This window comes from Felis catus, chromosome C1 (assembly GCF_018350175.1).
Source record: "Felis catus isolate Fca126 chromosome C1, F.catus_Fca126_mat1.0, whole genome shotgun sequence".
NCBI lineage: Eukaryota > Metazoa > Chordata > Mammalia > Carnivora > Felidae > Felis > Felis catus.
In genome coordinates, this window is record NC_058375.1 from 191191284 (window position 1) to 191209322 (window position 18039).

Genomic DNA, 18039 nt, shown 5'->3' on the forward strand with positions numbered 1-18039 from the left:
GGTAATAGAAATTTCAGTGTGCTTCCCAGAACATGGATGCTCCTTAAAGCGGGGAATTTGGATAACATGCACCTCTAAAGTGGAGGCCGTGACCTGAATGTGGCCATGCAGACCCCGGGTGGGGTATGGGGAGGGGGGATGTATTCCCACAGGGCAGGGGCTACAGCCCTAACAGCTAGGGCAGGTGGGAGCGTTCAAGGACAGAAGCAAAGCAGGAGGGGGCTCTGAGGAGGACTAAGCCCTGCCTCCGGGGGTGGCTCCCACTGAGTATAGCCTTAAAGGAAGGCAAGGCCCGGGTTTAAAGAAAAACAGGAAAGATGATTTTTTATGTGAAAGCCCTCAATGTTCAAATGTTAGCAACTAGCGGAAATGTTTAAAAAATATCACGTGAGACTCTTTCTTTCTCTTTCTCTCACCAGAGATAGATAGATGGATATGCTGTACAAGAACACTGAACATATATAGTGACTAGATATGAATATATGTGGGGTGTGTGTGTGTGTGTGTGTTCATTCTATAGGCCTATATATAAGTTGCAATCTCTGTTAGAGGATTTCCTATGTCGACACATATTTCCGTAGAATAGGACGCACAGGGTCCGTTAGCGCTCAGTCATAAATTTCAGATTTGCTTATGAATTTGTTTACTTGCTCATTCTAGGTCTTTGGAGTCCCTTTAAACTCCATATGGAAGACGCAGCTTTATTTCTTTTAAAACTGACCGAGTGTGACTTCAAATTCAACGAGTATTGAGTATCTCAGTGTGATTGGTCTGTGTGTTCTTTCTTGCCCAGTTCCTGCAAGGGGGGGGGGGGGGGGGAAGGCCGTCATGCTATCCCCACTTCACTTACGAGCTCAAGTGAGGTTCAGGAAAAGTCAAGTCACCTGGTTCGTATTTCCCTGCGGTGCCTTGCTCAGTCCAAGCCCAACCTCTCTCTCTGAGCCCCACGCTCTCCCCACTAGAGCGCATCCTGAGAGTGCCTCCCACCCGCACAGACACATGAGATCTAGTTCCGAAAAGGCTGGTAGGCCTGGCACGTCAGGTCCACAACAGCAAAGGGAGAGCCTGGATTCCCATGTCTCCTGAAGTTTGCAAACAAGCCGGCATGGGGGCAAACGGTAAATAACATTTTATTTGGTAATGGCTCTTTAGTTTTAAATCACTTCGGCATTTGCTTTTAATTGATTTCTTTCAATTAGACGACTCAAATATGTAAATATTTGCTTTTCTATGGTAAGCTTTTGTTTAAATTATTAAAGCTTCAGCTCCGTGACTGATTTTAAGAAATCAGGTTGCCGCCGTGCTGATAATAGAACGCATGCGATAAAACAGGCGGGAATCACTGCTTTTGGCACATGTGCTGTCACCAAATGTGGCTGCGAGCAAGGCAGCACGCAGAGAAATAGAAGCCAGGGCGAATTTACAGTTTTCTTCGAATTGCTCAAGGAATAAATCAATAAATCAGGGAGTTAGAGAACAAATGTAGGATGAAATAACATCTGAAGGCGCTCACTCACGATAAAAGCTTGTCTTGCTCTGTCTTTTTTAAAAGCACTCATCAATGGCTCTGGACCCAAGTATTAGTTCGCTAAAAGGAGCGGAGGCGGGGGCACGGGAGGGGGCTTGTGTAAAGGCTCACGACAATAACTATACGAGAACACTGGAGACCAAAAAGAAGATGATGATGATGATGAAGACGGAATGATGATGAGAGCAGAGTCATTTCATAGCCCCAATCAGGTGGAGCTATGATAAGCCTTGATTTGCTAGCTGCCCAATTTTACCAGCATCAAAGGCAAGCATGGAACCCAAAGAAGCCGGGTTGACAGTCGGGCTATCCTAAGGCAGAAAGAGGAATAACAAAGAATGCTCTGATTTCAATAAAAGGAGAATTTGGAAGTAAAAGGTTTGTAATGACACTAATAACCAGTCTTTACCAGCCACATAACAATCAGAGGAGGAGGAGACCAAGGCCAGACGGGCGAGCTCAGCACGAGTCACCGGCACCTAAGACTCTCCTAATAACTTTTATTATTTGTTGAAAATCATGTCGACAATACAGTTCAGTAACCTTTGTGCTATAAATCCATTTCATCTGCAAAAATGAAAGCTGAATAGAATGTGATATTATATAGAACCCGTCATGCTGGTGCTATCTCCGAAGCTCTCTGCCAAATAATGAGCTAGATTCCAGACCGACAGCCCGAGTGGGGCCAAGAGCTGAGCCGCCTGCGTGCCCACCAGGACCAGCCTGGGGCTTTGGAACCTGCTTAGCACAGACAGGAGATGAAGGCCCCGAACAACCCTCCGGACTTTGGTGAAAATTGTCCTGAGGCGCTTCAACTCCACATCAAATTTACTACGGAGAGGCCAAAAGCGCGTCCATCTATTATCTGGTGGAAACTGGAGAATGGGCCCATTGCCTTGGTGTGGGGCATCAGGGAGACTGTTATACCAGAAATTTCCAAAATGTACCCAAGCACGATGGTGACTGGGTCCATTTCCAAAATCCAAACTCCCCCGAATGGAGCTCTGGGGCCAGGCTGTACCTCCTTCAGTGTGCCCCCCACCCACAGTGGAGGGTAGGACCAAGAAGCTCATGTCACTGTTGAAAGAAGGATGAGGAAAACCCTTTTCAAAGGAAACATGTATGGAGATGGAATCAAGGCAGTATGTGGAGGTGCTGATGTCAAATTCTTCCTACCCAAGAGTGAACCCAGCTCTCCTCATTTCTATATGGTCCCTGGTCCATTTGTCTCCTCAACTACCTTATAAATTAAATACTAACACTCACATGCTCATTTCTTTCTTTTTTATTTGTTTTAATTTTATTTATTTATTTTTTATTTTTTATTTTTCTTTAATTTTATTTATTTTTTGAGAGAGAGAGAGAGAGAGACACACACACAGGGCGTGGGGAAGGGGGTGGAACAGAGAGAGAGAGGGAGACACAGAATCCGCAGCAGGTTCCAGGCTCTGAGCTGTCAGCACAGGACCGGATGCTGGGCTCGAACCCACAGACCACGAGATCATGACCTGAGCCGAAGCTGGACGCCCAACCAACTGAGCCACCCAGGCATCCCTAACATGCTCATTTCTTAAGGCAGAAAGTGAACGCAGAGGTTTATGAAATATGTTATATAAGCCTCACTTAGTCTTATAACTCTGGGAGGAGAGATTACTTGATCTTGAGAGGAAAAAAATAAAAAGGCTGACAGCAGACCTTATATTCAGGTACAAGCCAAAACTTCTTGGTAGTTGTCAGGATTTCAATCTGAGAGTATCACATCCAAAAAATGTAAACGTGCACCCAGTCCCCAGAAGAAAACTGAATTCACCTGTCTTTACAAACGGTGCCATGTTTTCATGTGAGAGTAAGTACAATACGATCAAAATTGCTTCAGAGTTGGTTACAAAATCCAACTGTCCTTTGGATTCACGTTCTCCTGGCTTTACAGTGTTGAACTGCTCTTTTGTGAAGTTGGCCCATAGCTTTGCCTGCCCGTCTGCTAGTCCTAATATACGATTGCTAGCCTAGCTGAAAACGCGGTGTGAGCTTTTAAAGTAAGGCTGACCAGTGAGGATGGACAGCCAAGAATACTCAAAAGAGCACTTTCTAGAACACGATGTCTGGCTGGAGTGGGCAGGACAGAGAGGAGGACCTATACCATTTCTGATGTAGCTGTGTCGATCATATCATTCTCCAAAGGGACCACAGGAGGAGCAGCAGATTTGGGGGGGAGGTAATGATTTAATTTTGTACCTGTAAGATTTGAGCTGCCTAAGGAACCTCCAAGTGGAGGCATCCCACCCATCCCACAGGTAATTCACATCACTCCCTGAATGAAAATCACACTCCTAATGCTCCCCATACCACCCCTGGTATTCTGGTCCCCTCCACGACCAGGTTCCAAACAGCTTCTCCGCTCTGAACGACTTCTCACTCACCCACTGTTCCCCAGTCATGTCAGCAAAATATCTGTGAATTCCTTCTTACCTGCCTTGACTGGGCACATCGTGAACAGTGAGAAGAAAGAAAGATTAGAGGGTGAATGGTCTAGGTTAGTGGTTAAGCATGTTGCCTCTAGGTCGGTCTGCCTGGGCTTGAATCTAGACCCTGCTACTTCCTGTGTGACTTCAGTCAAGTTACTGAACCTCTCTGTTCTTTAGTTTCCTCGCCTGCAAACCAGAAACAATAATAGTACCTACCTTGTAGAGTTGCTGTAAGGAACAAGCATTAATGGGGAGGAAATGGCCTGCTGTAGGCCCTCGGGAAAGTGCTTCATGGGTTTCATATCTCTGAAGTTCTAAATGAGGCTTCTTCTGAAGCTATTCCTGAGCTCATGAAGGGTGGTAGCTCCTCTCAGCGCTTATATTTCTGCTTCTAAATTGCAGAATAGGAGAACTGTGGTGGCAGGATTCTCTCGGGTCTCAGTGAAATGATAGAGAAGCTCTTCCTGACCCAAGCACACACAACACGATCACGGAAGTATTTAAGTACCCTTGCTGAAGAGGGATTCTGATGATCTAAGACTGAAGGTAGTTTATACCCAAATCTCCTTATTGCCCAAGCTTTAGAACTTAGCAGAGGAACAGGGGCAGGTAAAGATGTGGCAGTGACATGAATATCTGAATATCTGAATATCTTTGGATAAGATACATGAGTATCTTATCCAAAAATTGTATGTATGACTCTAAAAATACATATAATCTAAATTAATCAAGAAAAAACAGCTCTCACGAACGACGTGTTTTTCTCCTAGAATGTCCTGTCTCCAGGCAGTAACCTTGGACAAGAAACTATGTAGTGCTTCTCCTAAGGGGCAGGAGAAATTGTCTTTAGAACTCAGGACCCTACACTGTTGAACCTGTCGGCCCTCCCAGTCTGACCTTGAAATTGAACCGTTGTCTCTTGCGTGACAATTGGATGAAATCCTCGGTGTTTAGGCATTGAAATTCTGAGACTGCTGTTACAATAGAAAGAGAGAGAGATGATTTTAGTGGCCTAGCAAGTTATGATGATTTGTTCCTTTGGTTGTCATTCTCTTTAAAGAAACCTCTTCTGTGGCTAAAAACACCACAGGGTAATTGTAGGCAGCTATCGTTCAGATGGAGTTCATGACTTTGTTTGCGGCCACTCGCAAGTTCTAGCTTTCCATGGGATTCCTTCTCCTTATACGCTTTCATGCAGCCCCTCCTAATTGTCCTCTGCACCCACCAGAAGCCTCACACACCCTCATAAAGGACATTAGTTTGGCAGGACCATTTTTAGGGAATACCTCCCACCATCTGATACGATGAAACATTGGTAGGGACCCTTCCCCAGATAATATCTGCTAAAGGGTTACATCAGATCCCATCTTTGTGGCTGTCACATGCGATCTGTTAATAACTAAATTCGGGGGCGCCTGGGTGGCGCAGTCGGTTAAGCGTCCGACTTCAGCCAGGTCACGATCTCGCGGTCCGGGAGTTCGAGCCCCGCATCAGGCTCTGGGCTGATGGCTCAGAGCCTGGAGCCTGTTTCCGATTCTGTGTCTCCCTCTCTCTCTGCCCCTCCCCCATTCATGCTCTGTCTCTCTCTGTCCCAAAAATAAATAAAAACGTTGAAAAAAAAAATAAATAACTAAATTCGTGTTTGGGGGGCCATTGCTGAAAAACACTAAAAAAGGAGTTAAATGCAGGCGATCAAAGTCACTGTCTTGAAGTGTTGTAGAAATGTCTTCCGAGCACTGAGTCATTATCCTTCTACCTTCATTTTCTTTCCAAACATTTCCTTGGTGTCAACAAGGGCCAAAAACACCTACTGATCAATCCCTTCCCACTCGAGTTCTTAACAAAGAGTAAGAGCCCTCTCTTCATATCGCAATGGGAAGTGTGAGTGATGAAAGGGAGATTTTTTTCCCCAAAATCATTTCTATAACACAAGCCATCAAATGATCATTATATTTTATGATTCTGCAAAATCTGCAAAAATCAAAGCCATGTAATATACCTTGCAGAGGGCTCTGCTAATCCTGGCCAACCACATTCATGCCTGAATGACGGGTGAAGTCCTGGTAACTGGAAACCTGACACCGAAGGAATTCCAAACACAGACTAAAAGCATCTCTGTCTACATAACAGGGGCGGCTCAAGCGCCTACAAATGTATTAGTTTGTGCTGATCTTCTTTTAGCTTTGCCATATTTGTAGAAGAACTACAGAACAAAGCATCGGCATCAGATCAGCCGCTAAATAATCCATGCGTGGCATGCTTCAGAGTAGTATGGCTTTGCCAGATGTCAGCTTTCTGCTAAGGGGTACAAGTACCTCTCTTAGCACCGGGAGTTTTACATCATGTTGCTTCCTCCCATCTGAACCCCAAATTTGGTCACAGTCCATCATTACCAAAAAAGGAAATCCATAAAGGCTACCTTGCAAGTTAAGAAATTGTCTTTGTGTTGGCTGCTAATGGCACACGTGGTATTTTACAGAAAATAAGAGGAACAAGAATCTGCCTTTTGGAAGTTTTTCCTCAAGTGAGAAAGCTGATGCTGATGCCTAAGGTGGACGTATTCACCTTTTCTCGTAATTTCTTTATGACTTTCACACTTTTTGTGCCTGCTGAACTTATCCCTTCTCAAAGCAAACTCTCTTCGAGTCACCAGTGGGTCTCAATCTGAGTTGTTTCTCCCCTGTCCTTCTTCAACTTCACCTGTCCTTTCTTCTCCTAAAAGAAGCTCATCAGATGAGAGACAGTGATGGTTCTTGAGCTCAGCATTGAGTCACGTAGGCGAATTATGATCGGCTCTGTATTGCAAGGATTTGTTACTGATACTTGAACTGAAGGTTCCAAGTAACTTATTTTAATAAATTACAACAGATTTGAGTTTTCTCCTTTCATAATGTTGCTCCCATTGTTCTTGAATCCCCCTGTTCTTTCTTGAGTGGGAGGGAAGGGCGTTGTGTTCCCACAGGTGGTAAGGAAGTTTGCATAAGCCTAGCTTCTGCCTCTCTTGGGCTCCAGTGGCTTATATGAAAGTCATCCATCATGTGTGTTCCAGTCAAGAAAAGGTTGGGAAGTAGTGTGACAGATGGGGCCTGGACATCACCTGTACCTCTGGTTCATGTTCATCAATCCTCAAGGCCAGGTACTTGAAACTGTGGTGATTACACCTGATTTTCACCTTTGACATTACCCTCCTAAGGCCTTTGAGACCCTGTATACTGCATTTTTAAATGTACACATTGCAGTGTTCTTAGATTATTGTGTTTGTAACAAAAACAAAGAAAATCTCCTTGCTGGATAATAATAAAAACAATCCATGAAAGATTCTTGAATAAATACACTTAACCTGTCCTAGTTGATCATATTGACCTCACTGGTGAGTCAAGGCAATTAAATGTGAGCCCAAGGTTTATTAAGCACATACTATGTTTCAAGTATGATACAAGACAACAGAGTATACTTTTGTTCTTGGAAACCAAGACAAATGTACTAACCCATGCCCTGATAAAGTTTATAGCTATTCCATGTTGGGCCCAATCCAACACTTTTTTTCAGCCCACCATCTTTTTCTCCCTCCCTCCTTCCTGCTTTAAAAATTAGAGACCATGTAATACACATGTAATGCACAGCATGATGACTGTAGCTAACACTGCCATATGGTATACAGGAAAGCTGTTAAGAGTGTAAATCCTAAGAGTTCTTATCACAAAGAGAATTTTTTCCCTTTTTTCTTTTCTTCTTTCTTTTCTTTTTATCATATCAATATGAGAAGATGGATGTTAGCTAAAACTTGTGGTAATAACTTCACATATTTGTAAATCAAACCGTCAGGCTGTGCATCTTAAACTTGTACAGTGATGTATGTCGATTATTTCTCAATAAAACAGGAAAAAATAGAGACCAGTCGTATCTCAACCATTGCCAAACTCTGGCTGTCAATGAGAGTCCATCACTCCCTTTTATTTTTCTACCCACTGACTTATTTCCACACCTTACATACACCTCTGACCCTGTATGGTTATTGTGCTTGTTTGTGGGTTTTCACTTTAAACTCTCCTTAACAAATCCAACGTACATTTATTTATGAGCTTAGATACATAAAACCGTGTGCCCAGCTCAGAGGGAGATCACCAGATATATGAGACTCAGTTCCTTCAAGATGCTTGTGCTCTAGTCCGGTATATAACAAGTCTTTCACCCGTGTAAGGTGAGAATGACCTACTGGGGTGAGTGCAGAAAAAAGAGATTTTCTTTGCGGTTGAGAAAGGGAGGAGTAGGGAGAGCAGGGGCAGATGGGAGGGCTCAAAATTGCTCATGCCCCTTCATCTATTCCAGGAAATATAGCCACGCCATTCCTACTTATGAGGTTTTGCCAGTGACTTGATTTATCCCATACTGAGCCCTTTCCCCACACAGGATTGTCTTAGCAAATATTGGAGCATGCCTTATGTCTTTCCGTAGAGTGAAGACTGTTGGTACCCAGGGGCTGGCTCTCTGACTTGCTCAGCCTCTGATTTTCAGCCCCTGTTTTCCTTAATGAAGAATAGTGACATAGTGAGATGGCAAAAGAGACAAACCTCATGTAAAGTAAGGGATCATTACTCTTTCTTCCCGTATCAACACCATACAGCCTTGTGATGCTTTGGCTTAAAGGTTACCATCTGCGTCTGTGGGATTGGAAACTGTATAACTGAGCTACTTCCTGTGAGTCCTCCAGGAAAAAGCTGACTCTTTTGGCCTCCAGAAATGAGCCTAGGGGCGCCTGGGTGGCTCAGTTGGTTAAGCGTCCGACTTCAGCTCAGGTCATGATCTCACAGTCCGTGAGTTCGAGCCCCACGTCGGGCTCTGTGCTGACAGCTCAGAGCCTGGAGCCTGCTTCGGATTCTGTGTCTCCCAATCTCTCTGCCCCTCCCCTGCTCATGCTCTGTCTCTCTCTGTCTCAAAAATAAATAAAAACAGTAAACAAAAATTTAAAAAAAAGAAATGAGCCTAATCAAGAATAAAATAGGAAAAAAAGTGAACAGTGAAAAATGTGGAAAAAAATCATTGACATTTTAAAAATATAGATATTTTCAGGGCTCCTGGGTGACTCGGTCGGTTGAGCATCTGATTCTTGATTTCAGCTCAGGTCATGATCCCAGGGTCGTGGGATCGAGCCTGTCAACAGGCTCTGTGTCTGCACTGAGCATGGAGCCTGCTTGAGATTCTCTCTCTCTCTCTCTCTCTCTCTCTCTCTCTCTCTTTCCCTCCCTCCCCCTTCCTTCCCTCTCTCTCTCCCCCCTCCCTCCCTCTGCCCCTCTCCCTCACCTGTAGGCCCTCTCTCAAATTAAAATTAAAAAAATATATATTAGTAAAGAAAAAGATAAAAACATAGATATTTTCGTGATAACTTCCCCAAAGAGTTCTATTATACAGAAAGCAAATATAGACTTTTTCCTTCCTTAGGCAAAGATGGTTCCAGAGTGAAATTTTCAATTGAAAGTGTTTTTTATGAAAGCTAATAACACATCCAAATAAAACTCAGGAGGTCACCTGAAAAATGAGGGGTCATGAAGTAGAGATACATTTGCTATGTGGGTTCTTGTTTTCATCAGTCTCCAGAGGAGGCTGCCCCTGGATTCCTCAGGGTTGGTTCACAACATGCAACATCAGTCCCTCTGATAGCATTTCTTAGGCCCCAGAATGGATCGGCTTTTGCGCTTTCCTACAAACACTAAGTTTCACCCAAATAAAGAAACCAAGAAAGGGAAACTCAAGATCAACAGAGCTAAAATTTCAGCTCTTTCTTCTTCTTTTCTTATGCTATCAAGGTAACGAGGAGGGCTTTTTTGTGTTCTTTTCACGTGTGTGGCTGTGTCTGTGTCAACCTGCGTGTGCACAGAGGTACACAGACAATTCTCACCAGCACTTAGAAGTTGTTCTGGCAAAAGTCTGTAAGAAATGCCCAGTTTTGAGCAAAAAGTTATTATAAACAACAGCAGCACCCCCCCCCCCATCAAAGAAAGAAAAATTCCTCTAGCACGCTTTGAACCTTAAACAGTGTTTTTATAGGCCAGCTCACTGTTTTTCTTCTCTATGAAAAATTAAAAACAATAACTGTTTTGATGAGTTCTACGGGAAAAGACAGTTTCCATGATTTCATTTCTTGACAAAGAGCAGCTACCTCACTTGGTTTCTGCCACATGTAAGCAAACCCCCAGCCGTAAAACCTCCCCTCAGAGAAAGGGATACGGAACCCCAAAACTCTTGAGTTCTTTCCCATCTGCCCGGGGGGAGCCTGCCTGCCCCCTGCTATGAGAGTGGACGAGTCGCAGGGGTGAGGTGTGGGAGAGGAGATGACTGTTCCCGCCCCACCCCCACCACAAGCACACAGCCTGTGCTGTCACAGCACATTCAGGGTGGCTTCTGCCCCGTCACCACTTGATCTGGGTTGTCTCTCCAAAAATAAAAAAATAAATAAAAAAAACCCCAACAAGGTGTGCCTGTCTTTTATAATGTCCTGTTTTAAAGGAGAGAAATCTCCAGGGAAAGAACAGGACCCTAAACGTCCAAGGCCTGGAATCCCTCCTTTCTCTCTTTCCATTTTAAACAGGAAACATTCCCGCTAAGAGGGTCCAGAGGGAGCATGGGTTGTATGTTCATTTTAAGGCAGATAATGTTTGTGTGTTACAAATGTCAGTGATTTATCCCAAGGGCTTAAAATGAGTGCAGAAAAACCACATGTTTCACTTCATGCAGAGAAATAGCTTCAGTAGATTTCGAGAGAAAGCACAGGTTAAGGATTTTTTTTTTTTTAAGTGTTTCAGAAATCTCCAGCATGAACCAAAAGGAAATAGAAATGAAAGCGGCGGTGGGGGCGGGGGGGGGGGGGGTGGGTGTTGGTGCTTACAATATTTTATGACAAAAGATCTAGCGAATGCTGGAAGTTTTCTAAATCAAAGATAAAATTGTAAAGGAAAGGGGAGATGTAACCCTGATCCTCTCTTTCCCAGGGCTGGAGTGACAGATTATGCATTTGTGCTCTATTTGTCATGGGCAATTTAAAATAGAGCAAAGCAAACTGCGCTGAATAATAGCAGTTGATGCTATAATAGCTTGTACGCAAACAATTTAATTTTTTTATCTGAAAGCTCTAACTAGATTACCCCAAGCTGAAGGATCTTTCATTATTACGTATAGCCAAATTAAGACGTAAAACAGTAGAGCGAGAGTTCTATTGTTCATCCTTATGAATGTCCTCACACGCTGCTTTCCACACGCACCCACACTTGGAGCTCGTCAACCCTTCATTGATTTGGGGAACTTACAGAGCTGTTTTAACATCAGATTCCGCAGATTACAGGGTGATTTCGACCCTCATTGACAGTGCTTGATTAACCACAGACGCCGTATTCTTCTAGCTCTGTCATTTCTTCCAAGTGTTCTACCAATTTGTACTCTGACATCGAAGAGGTTTTCATTAATTATTATTGTTGCTTTTTTTTTTTCCTTCAAAAAATTATCACAGGGAGAGTAGTAGAATGTGGGAAGGATCTGGTGATGGTGGTGGTGAATACGTGCACAGAAGGTTTATGGGATTTTAAGAGCTGCAAACAGAACTCATCTGTTTAACCCCAGGCTAGATAAGATGCAGTCATCTGTACGCTGTTTAGAGACGTATTGCTTCTGTTGTAGCAAACGGAACAGAAGATGCTTGTTGTCTTAGTAGAGAGATCCAGACAGGGTCACTTTCTGTTAGTGTTTATTGTTGCCCTGGACCTTTCTGTGTGCCTACTCATTACACGATGCAACTTACAGCTGGTTTGGCTTTTCCCACTCTGCTACTGGTACTTCTTGACTTCGTGGTAGAATTGCTTTCTATCAAGGCGCTACATGGATAATCCCCAGCTCTGACTCAGGACTTTTTCTAGGAGCTGTAGAGAGGGGAGAGCACATAGGGGTGGCCCAGAAGCTAACCGGAGTTAGACCAAGACTATGGTCCATGTCAAAAGCACCCCCACAGGCCTAGAGATGAGTACAGCCCCGGGGAACTGTATAACTCTGAATAACCTGCACATTTCTCCCACTACCCGTGACAGGCTTCGGGGGGGCAGAGAAGGGGGCAGGTCCAGTGATCCTAGCTGTACGGGAGCCAAAGTGCGCCCCTGTTTAGAAAACGAGCTTGGCTGCTATGCTAAAGGCCAACACGCAATGGTACAAACCAGAAAGAAGTCTTTTTGTCCCTCGTGCAGCCATCTGAGTATAAGCAGTCCTGGCTAACATGGTGGCTCCATGGTGGCTCCATGGTACAAGGACTCAGGCCCTTGCCCTCTCGTTGCTCTACCTTCCTCAGCATGAGGCTTTCTCCTCGTAGTTAAAAACGGCCACTCCGGGGGCGCCTGGGTGGCGCAGTCGGTTAAGCGTCCGACTTCAGCCAGGTCACGATCTCACGGTCCGTGAGTTCGAGCCCCGCGTCGGGCTCTGGGCTGATGGCTCGGAGCCTGGAGCCTGTTTCCGATTCTGCGTCTCCCTCTCTCTCTGCCCCTCCCCCATTCATGCTCTGTCTCTCTCTGTCCCAAAAATAAATAAAAACGTTGAAAAAAAATTAAAAAAAAAAAAAAAAACGGCCACTCCGATGGCCAACAGGAAGGGGAGAGGGGAAGAAGAAGATTCCCTCTCTTCTCTTTAAGGGCACACACCACTTCTGTTCACGTCCCATGGGCCAGGCCTAGTCAATGACCACGCCAAACTACGCAGGAGGCTGAGGAACGGGGTCTTCGGTCGGGCAGCTCCCTTAGCAGCTACTGATATGTGTCTGTTCTTCTCTTTCCAGGGGAGGACCAGCTGATCCTATAGACTATCTGACGGCCACACCTCGAGGGCTCTACAAAGAAAGGGAGCTCCCGTATTACCCAGGGGCTCATCCCGTGCATCCTCCCAAAGGGAGCTACCCACGTCCCCCGGATCTGAGGCTTGCAGACCTCCGGTATCCTCAGTACTACCCTCCTCCACCAGCCCCCCAGCATAAAGGACCCTTCCGACAAGATGTCCCGCCTTCCCCTCCTCAGCACCCCAGAGTGCCAGCCTATCAGGAAATGGGTAGACCAGGGCCCCGAGGGGGCAGCCCGGACCAGTACCCCTACCGAGCCCAGGATCCCAGGCAGAAGAACCCCATGACTGCAGCTGTGTAACTGAATATCACCATGCCCAGCCCAGCCCAGAAGGGGAGACGGCTACCATCACCTTTGCCCTTCCTAGACTGTAAGACCTTCCTCCTGTTCAGAATTCTCCAGGGCACAGATAGGTTCTTCTCACCGAGGTTGCAACACTTGACTGCTAACCAGAGGGACAAAGGAGGGGACAGGAGGACGGGGGATCAGAAGGAAGAGAAAGGACAGGGTCCATCAAAACAGTACTGCCTGAGATCTGAAATGCATTTAGAATTGTTCAATTCCGTGAGAGCAGCAGGTAAACAGGCAAATAACAAAGAACAATGGACATACCACACAGTGCCTTCCTGGTGCGCACAAGCCCCATGGAACTGGCAGCACAGAGACTCTCAGAGGCTGAGCCTCAGCCACCTGAGAGTGGCTGCAAATATGGGTGTCTTAAATGAGTAGTTTTCTCATTGAGAAAACAAACCAACAGCAGACATGACTAGTGATCTCTTTGAAATGTTTATACCCAGAAGAAGACTGCATTTCTCTCTTTGTAGAATTTCTCAGGTTCCTCGTACCACTCGTCTGGTATAAGTATTTTACATTTCCTTGCCATATATATATATATATATATATATATATATATATATATATATATAAAACACAACACGAATGCAGTATTAGTGTCCTGAGAGAATGTTTAAAGCTAGTCAGAGATTCCAGAAGGAATATAGTCCAAGGACCAAGGCGATCGGGTTAAGAGGGCTGAAAATCCCCTGATCCTCACCTTCCTTCCCCCGAGTCCCAGGCGTGATTGCATGGAGATATCCGGTTTCAGAACCATCTCCAAATCTCCTGCCTGTAATTACTGGAACCGGGGCCTCGACTTTAAGGCTCCCACTTGAGGGCTAAAACGTAGTTGGAAAAGAGAGGGCTCGTTGCTTAGGTGACACAGGAAGCAACGATCCGGAGATGCCAATTCCACACTCAGTGCCAAACAGTGCCATCTGCACCCGGGGACAGGGAGGGGCTGACTGTGGCCTCTGGGATTGATGACCAGGAAGTGGTAGATGGCAGTGACTGACTGTGTGTGTGTGTATGTGTATGCGTGTGTGTATGTGTGAAGGTATGTGATTACCAGTATGGAGAATGTAAGATAAAAATGCTTTCTGGAAAGTTTGATAAGGAAGGAAATAAAAAGGAAAAAAAAAAATCAGAGGGGAAAGGAAAAGAGGCATAAAACCAGATCATTCTACATCCGCTGTATTTCATTAACAAAAGTCGGGGGAGCACCCAGCCCGGGCCAGCATCTCCAACTGGGACTAGAAGGTCTTATGGCTTGGAAAAGCTGACACCCCGCCCTCTAAAACCCATCCCATTTCCTTTGAGCTTTGCAGTGATTTTCTACTTATTTCAGCAAGACTTCTAAAACTTCCAACCTGACCCAAATGAGAACACAACAGAAGACTGAGAAACAGCAAAATCTGGGAGCAGGCGTTTGAATCGTTCAATGGCTCTTAAGAGACTTAAAGCCTTGCCGCTCCTTCTCCATTCCCTCAAAACAAAACAAAACAAAAAAAGTATTGAGTTCCATTTGGACATATTTTGGCTGAGATTAGAATGCCTCTGCCTGACAGGACTTAATAAATTATAGTATTATTAACTATAGAGTATCCAACCCAGTTTAGGTGTTGTTTTTTTTTTTTTTAATTTAAAATAGAGTTCTATTACCAGGAATGAAGTAGCTGCTGGTTTTAGACATAAATAGTGTTATTTACTGGACTTTAAGAGGTATCATTTTCTAAAGTACAATTACCTTGACCATCTTAATAAATAGACTGTCAAGTTGGTCGTCTCCATCCGACATCCCTCTTGAGCCAGGCACCTTAGACCTTTTGCAACGTGTGCACGGAGGTTGAGGGGCTCAGGCCCTGCTCACCTAGAGGTGAGATGCAGGTGAGCTCCCGGGCCTCTCTGCCAACACGCTGAATGACACTTTACCCTCGAAATAAATAAACTTCCAGGAAGAGAAGGATAAAGTGAGGGAAATGTAACGTGCTTGGGAGCGTTAAAATCAGCTCTTGGGCATGTTGCATTTTGAGCCAAATTTCTCTAGGCTATTAGACATAGCCAAGCCAGGAGTCTCCTTCTGGATTAAGGCCAAGGCCACACGAGAGGCAGCCAGAGGCAGTGCGAGAGGGTGAGATATCCTGTGCGTGTTGGAGGAGTGGCCCTGGTAGGAAGAATGCCCATCTTCCCCACGTTGCACAATGCCTCCTGCTCACAGGCTCGGGGCAAGCTGCACCAAATACGGTCTTGCGCTGTATTCACAGTCAATAAAACATTTGCTAATCCTGCGGGGCAGCCAGTGATTTGAAACTGCTCTTCAAGTGGACGAAAACGAGATGACAGCCGTTTTCTTGCTTGAAGTACAACACACGCCCAATTTGACCCCACCCGAAAGAAGCGCACGTGTGTGTCACAGAGGCTCCATCGAGCCAGGCCACAGCTAAGAACGGCTCGAATGTAAGCTTCGTAAGCGCCTGTGAACCAACCCTCCACTTGCCAGCACCCAGAGGCTGCAGAACTCTCTCCCAGTATCTAGGAGAACTGGTGGTGTAGAGTGTTTAGAAGGCCAGCTTGTAGTCAGTAGGTGCCCAGTAGCAGGAAGTAGTTCCCCATTTATTTATGGCCTTGGCGAGACTCAATCTGGTGTCTGTTCGTTGCTCAGAATACCGTAACGCCCCTCCCCACAGGAACAGAGTAGCACAGTGAGCTGCAAACCCATCAGCACACACCCACCCGACTCCTGATCTGACTGCTGGGTCGCTGAGGGCTGGAAATGATGCTTTGGCCTTGAGTCGTGAGATATTTGAAGGAGCTCTGGTTTATCCCTTTTTGCAGGAGGGGAGATGGGAAAGGGAGCCGACCATTGCAAACTTTTAGACGCAGGAGAATTCAGTCCTCTGCCAGGAGGAGAAACACTGCCTCTCGTTAACCCCTTGCGCCATTGGACTGTGGCAATATCACCCCCGGTAGAAAATTGGTTCCCCACAATATTAAATCAGTGGATGAAAGGCAATCTCCAAGACAGGAGCACCTTCTTACATCATAATCGAGCAACAAACAAAAATTGGAAAATAAAATTACCGTGAAGCTCGTTATTCTTAGATATGTAAGTCAACATGCGTTGACCCCACAGGACAGCATGGAGCAAAGATCTTATAACCAAGGGTGTGAGGAGATCCACAGACCCACCATGACCCCATGGAGGAAACCATGCATGCTGCCCGATAAAGGAGGTTGGAAACTTCCTTGTGGCTCTCTTGGTGCCACCAACTAAATAAAATTAAAACAGGACTCATTATTCCCTTCGAAGATCTGTGAACTTGTTGAACTATCTTCTGAAGGAAATGCATCTGACAACTTGAGGAGCTGTCATGCATGGAGTCTATGTGCATAATAAGGATCCGGCCTTTGAGGGGCATTCGTTCCCCTAACCTGTAGCCCCAGCAGTTGTTTTCTTTGGAGAGACATCTTAGCCTTTCAGGGCGGATAGAGAGATCTGCACAGTTTGGGGAGGGATGTATGCCTATAAAATCCCCGTAGGCATTAAACTCTGAAATCCGCAACGAACTGCCCTCAAATCGGTGCTAAATTGGGTAGACACCCTACTGCTTTTGAGTCCAGGAGCGACAAAAGGTCCAGACTGGGTGCAATTAGGCAGGAGGGAGTGGGATCCAGAACCAGCCACGGGAGTACTTCTCTGCCCTCCCAGTTCCCACCGACTTAGTTGGAAATGATGCCACAATGAGACCAGAAAGAGGAGTCTCCATAAGCTATCCCTACAAAGTCACCTCTCTGAAAAAAAAAAAAAAAAAAGGAGAATAAAAGATAGATATCTAAAATAAGCCTGGAATCTCATATGCAGCTACTACTTCTAAGGGAAAGTCTTTTCTCCCTCATGTCCTTAAATAGTAATAGAATCACACAGCTCCTGACTTTTAAAGATGGGCTTAGCTCCCGAGCCTGGAGTGCACGGTGAACTAACCCCAACGACCGAGACTGTCTCCTCACTCAGCTCTGAGAGCGTGTGCTGTTCCATCTATGCTGCCCGCAGTGCTGTTTACTACTGGAACGTAAAAACAAACCCTACTGTGGATACAGTCACTTCTTCTAGTGTTTTCCTGCGCTTTTTTGGCACCAAGTCTGTTCATAAGTTCTGAAGATAAATTATGTGAAATCATATTTTGGCATATGGGGGCAGAGAATGAGTTCTTCACAGACTTTTTACAATGATCCCATTTGCACCACAGAAAACATTTTGGATGCTGTTATATATGAACATACAAATTTCTCTTGTTTTATTTTGCATTAAAATAAAGCTTTATTCATTAAGATACCAGAGTGTTGGTTTTCAGTCCCCACCTGTTTGGTTTAGGACTTGATGAATGAATAGGTTGGTCTGGTCCTGATCACCCTTAAACAGCAACGTCATAGGGCAGGGGTCATGAAGGAGAAGCCTCTGTCATGTGCTGGGCTCCCCAAGAAACCCATGCAAGACGGAGACGACCATGTAGGCTGTTTATTCGAGAGCGCACTTGGGTTCAATACCCACGGAAGGCAGGGCAAGAAGCAGGGCCGGCCAAAGGGAGAAGCTGAGCAGTGATACCCTCCCAAATTAGGCCTCAGCCAGCTCCACAGGGCAATCTGGAGCCACAGTGGCCCTTCAGACTTGTCCCAACTTGGGCCTAAGGAGCTGGGTCTTCATACCACTGTGTTGGGTGGTAGGTATGAGCTACTCCTGGAAGGAGATGGGACCCAGGACTGGGCAGTTGGGAGGTATTTACAGTGGTTGGGAAAATTGTCCTTCATTCTTGAGGTGGGATCTGGGCAGCTCACCACACAGCCTCCA

At 45.4% G+C, this 18039-nt stretch overlaps 1 protein-coding gene across 2 annotated transcripts in view; it reads left to right on the forward strand.

Moving 5' to 3' along the window:
• The window catches only part of PARD3B (par-3 family cell polarity regulator beta), a 1015202-nt gene extending 997676 nt beyond the window's left edge, over window positions 1–17526 (forward strand). For both annotated transcript variants that reach the window (XM_011285494.3, XM_019838516.3), the window contains one exon: window positions 12800–17526. In XM_011285494.3, coding sequence (XP_011283796.1) covers window positions 12800–13157 — 358 coding nt within the window. In that variant the 3' untranslated portion in view covers window positions 13158–17526. The remainder of the gene's footprint in view (window positions 1–12799) is intronic.
• Window positions 17527–18039: the final 513 nt, after the last annotated feature.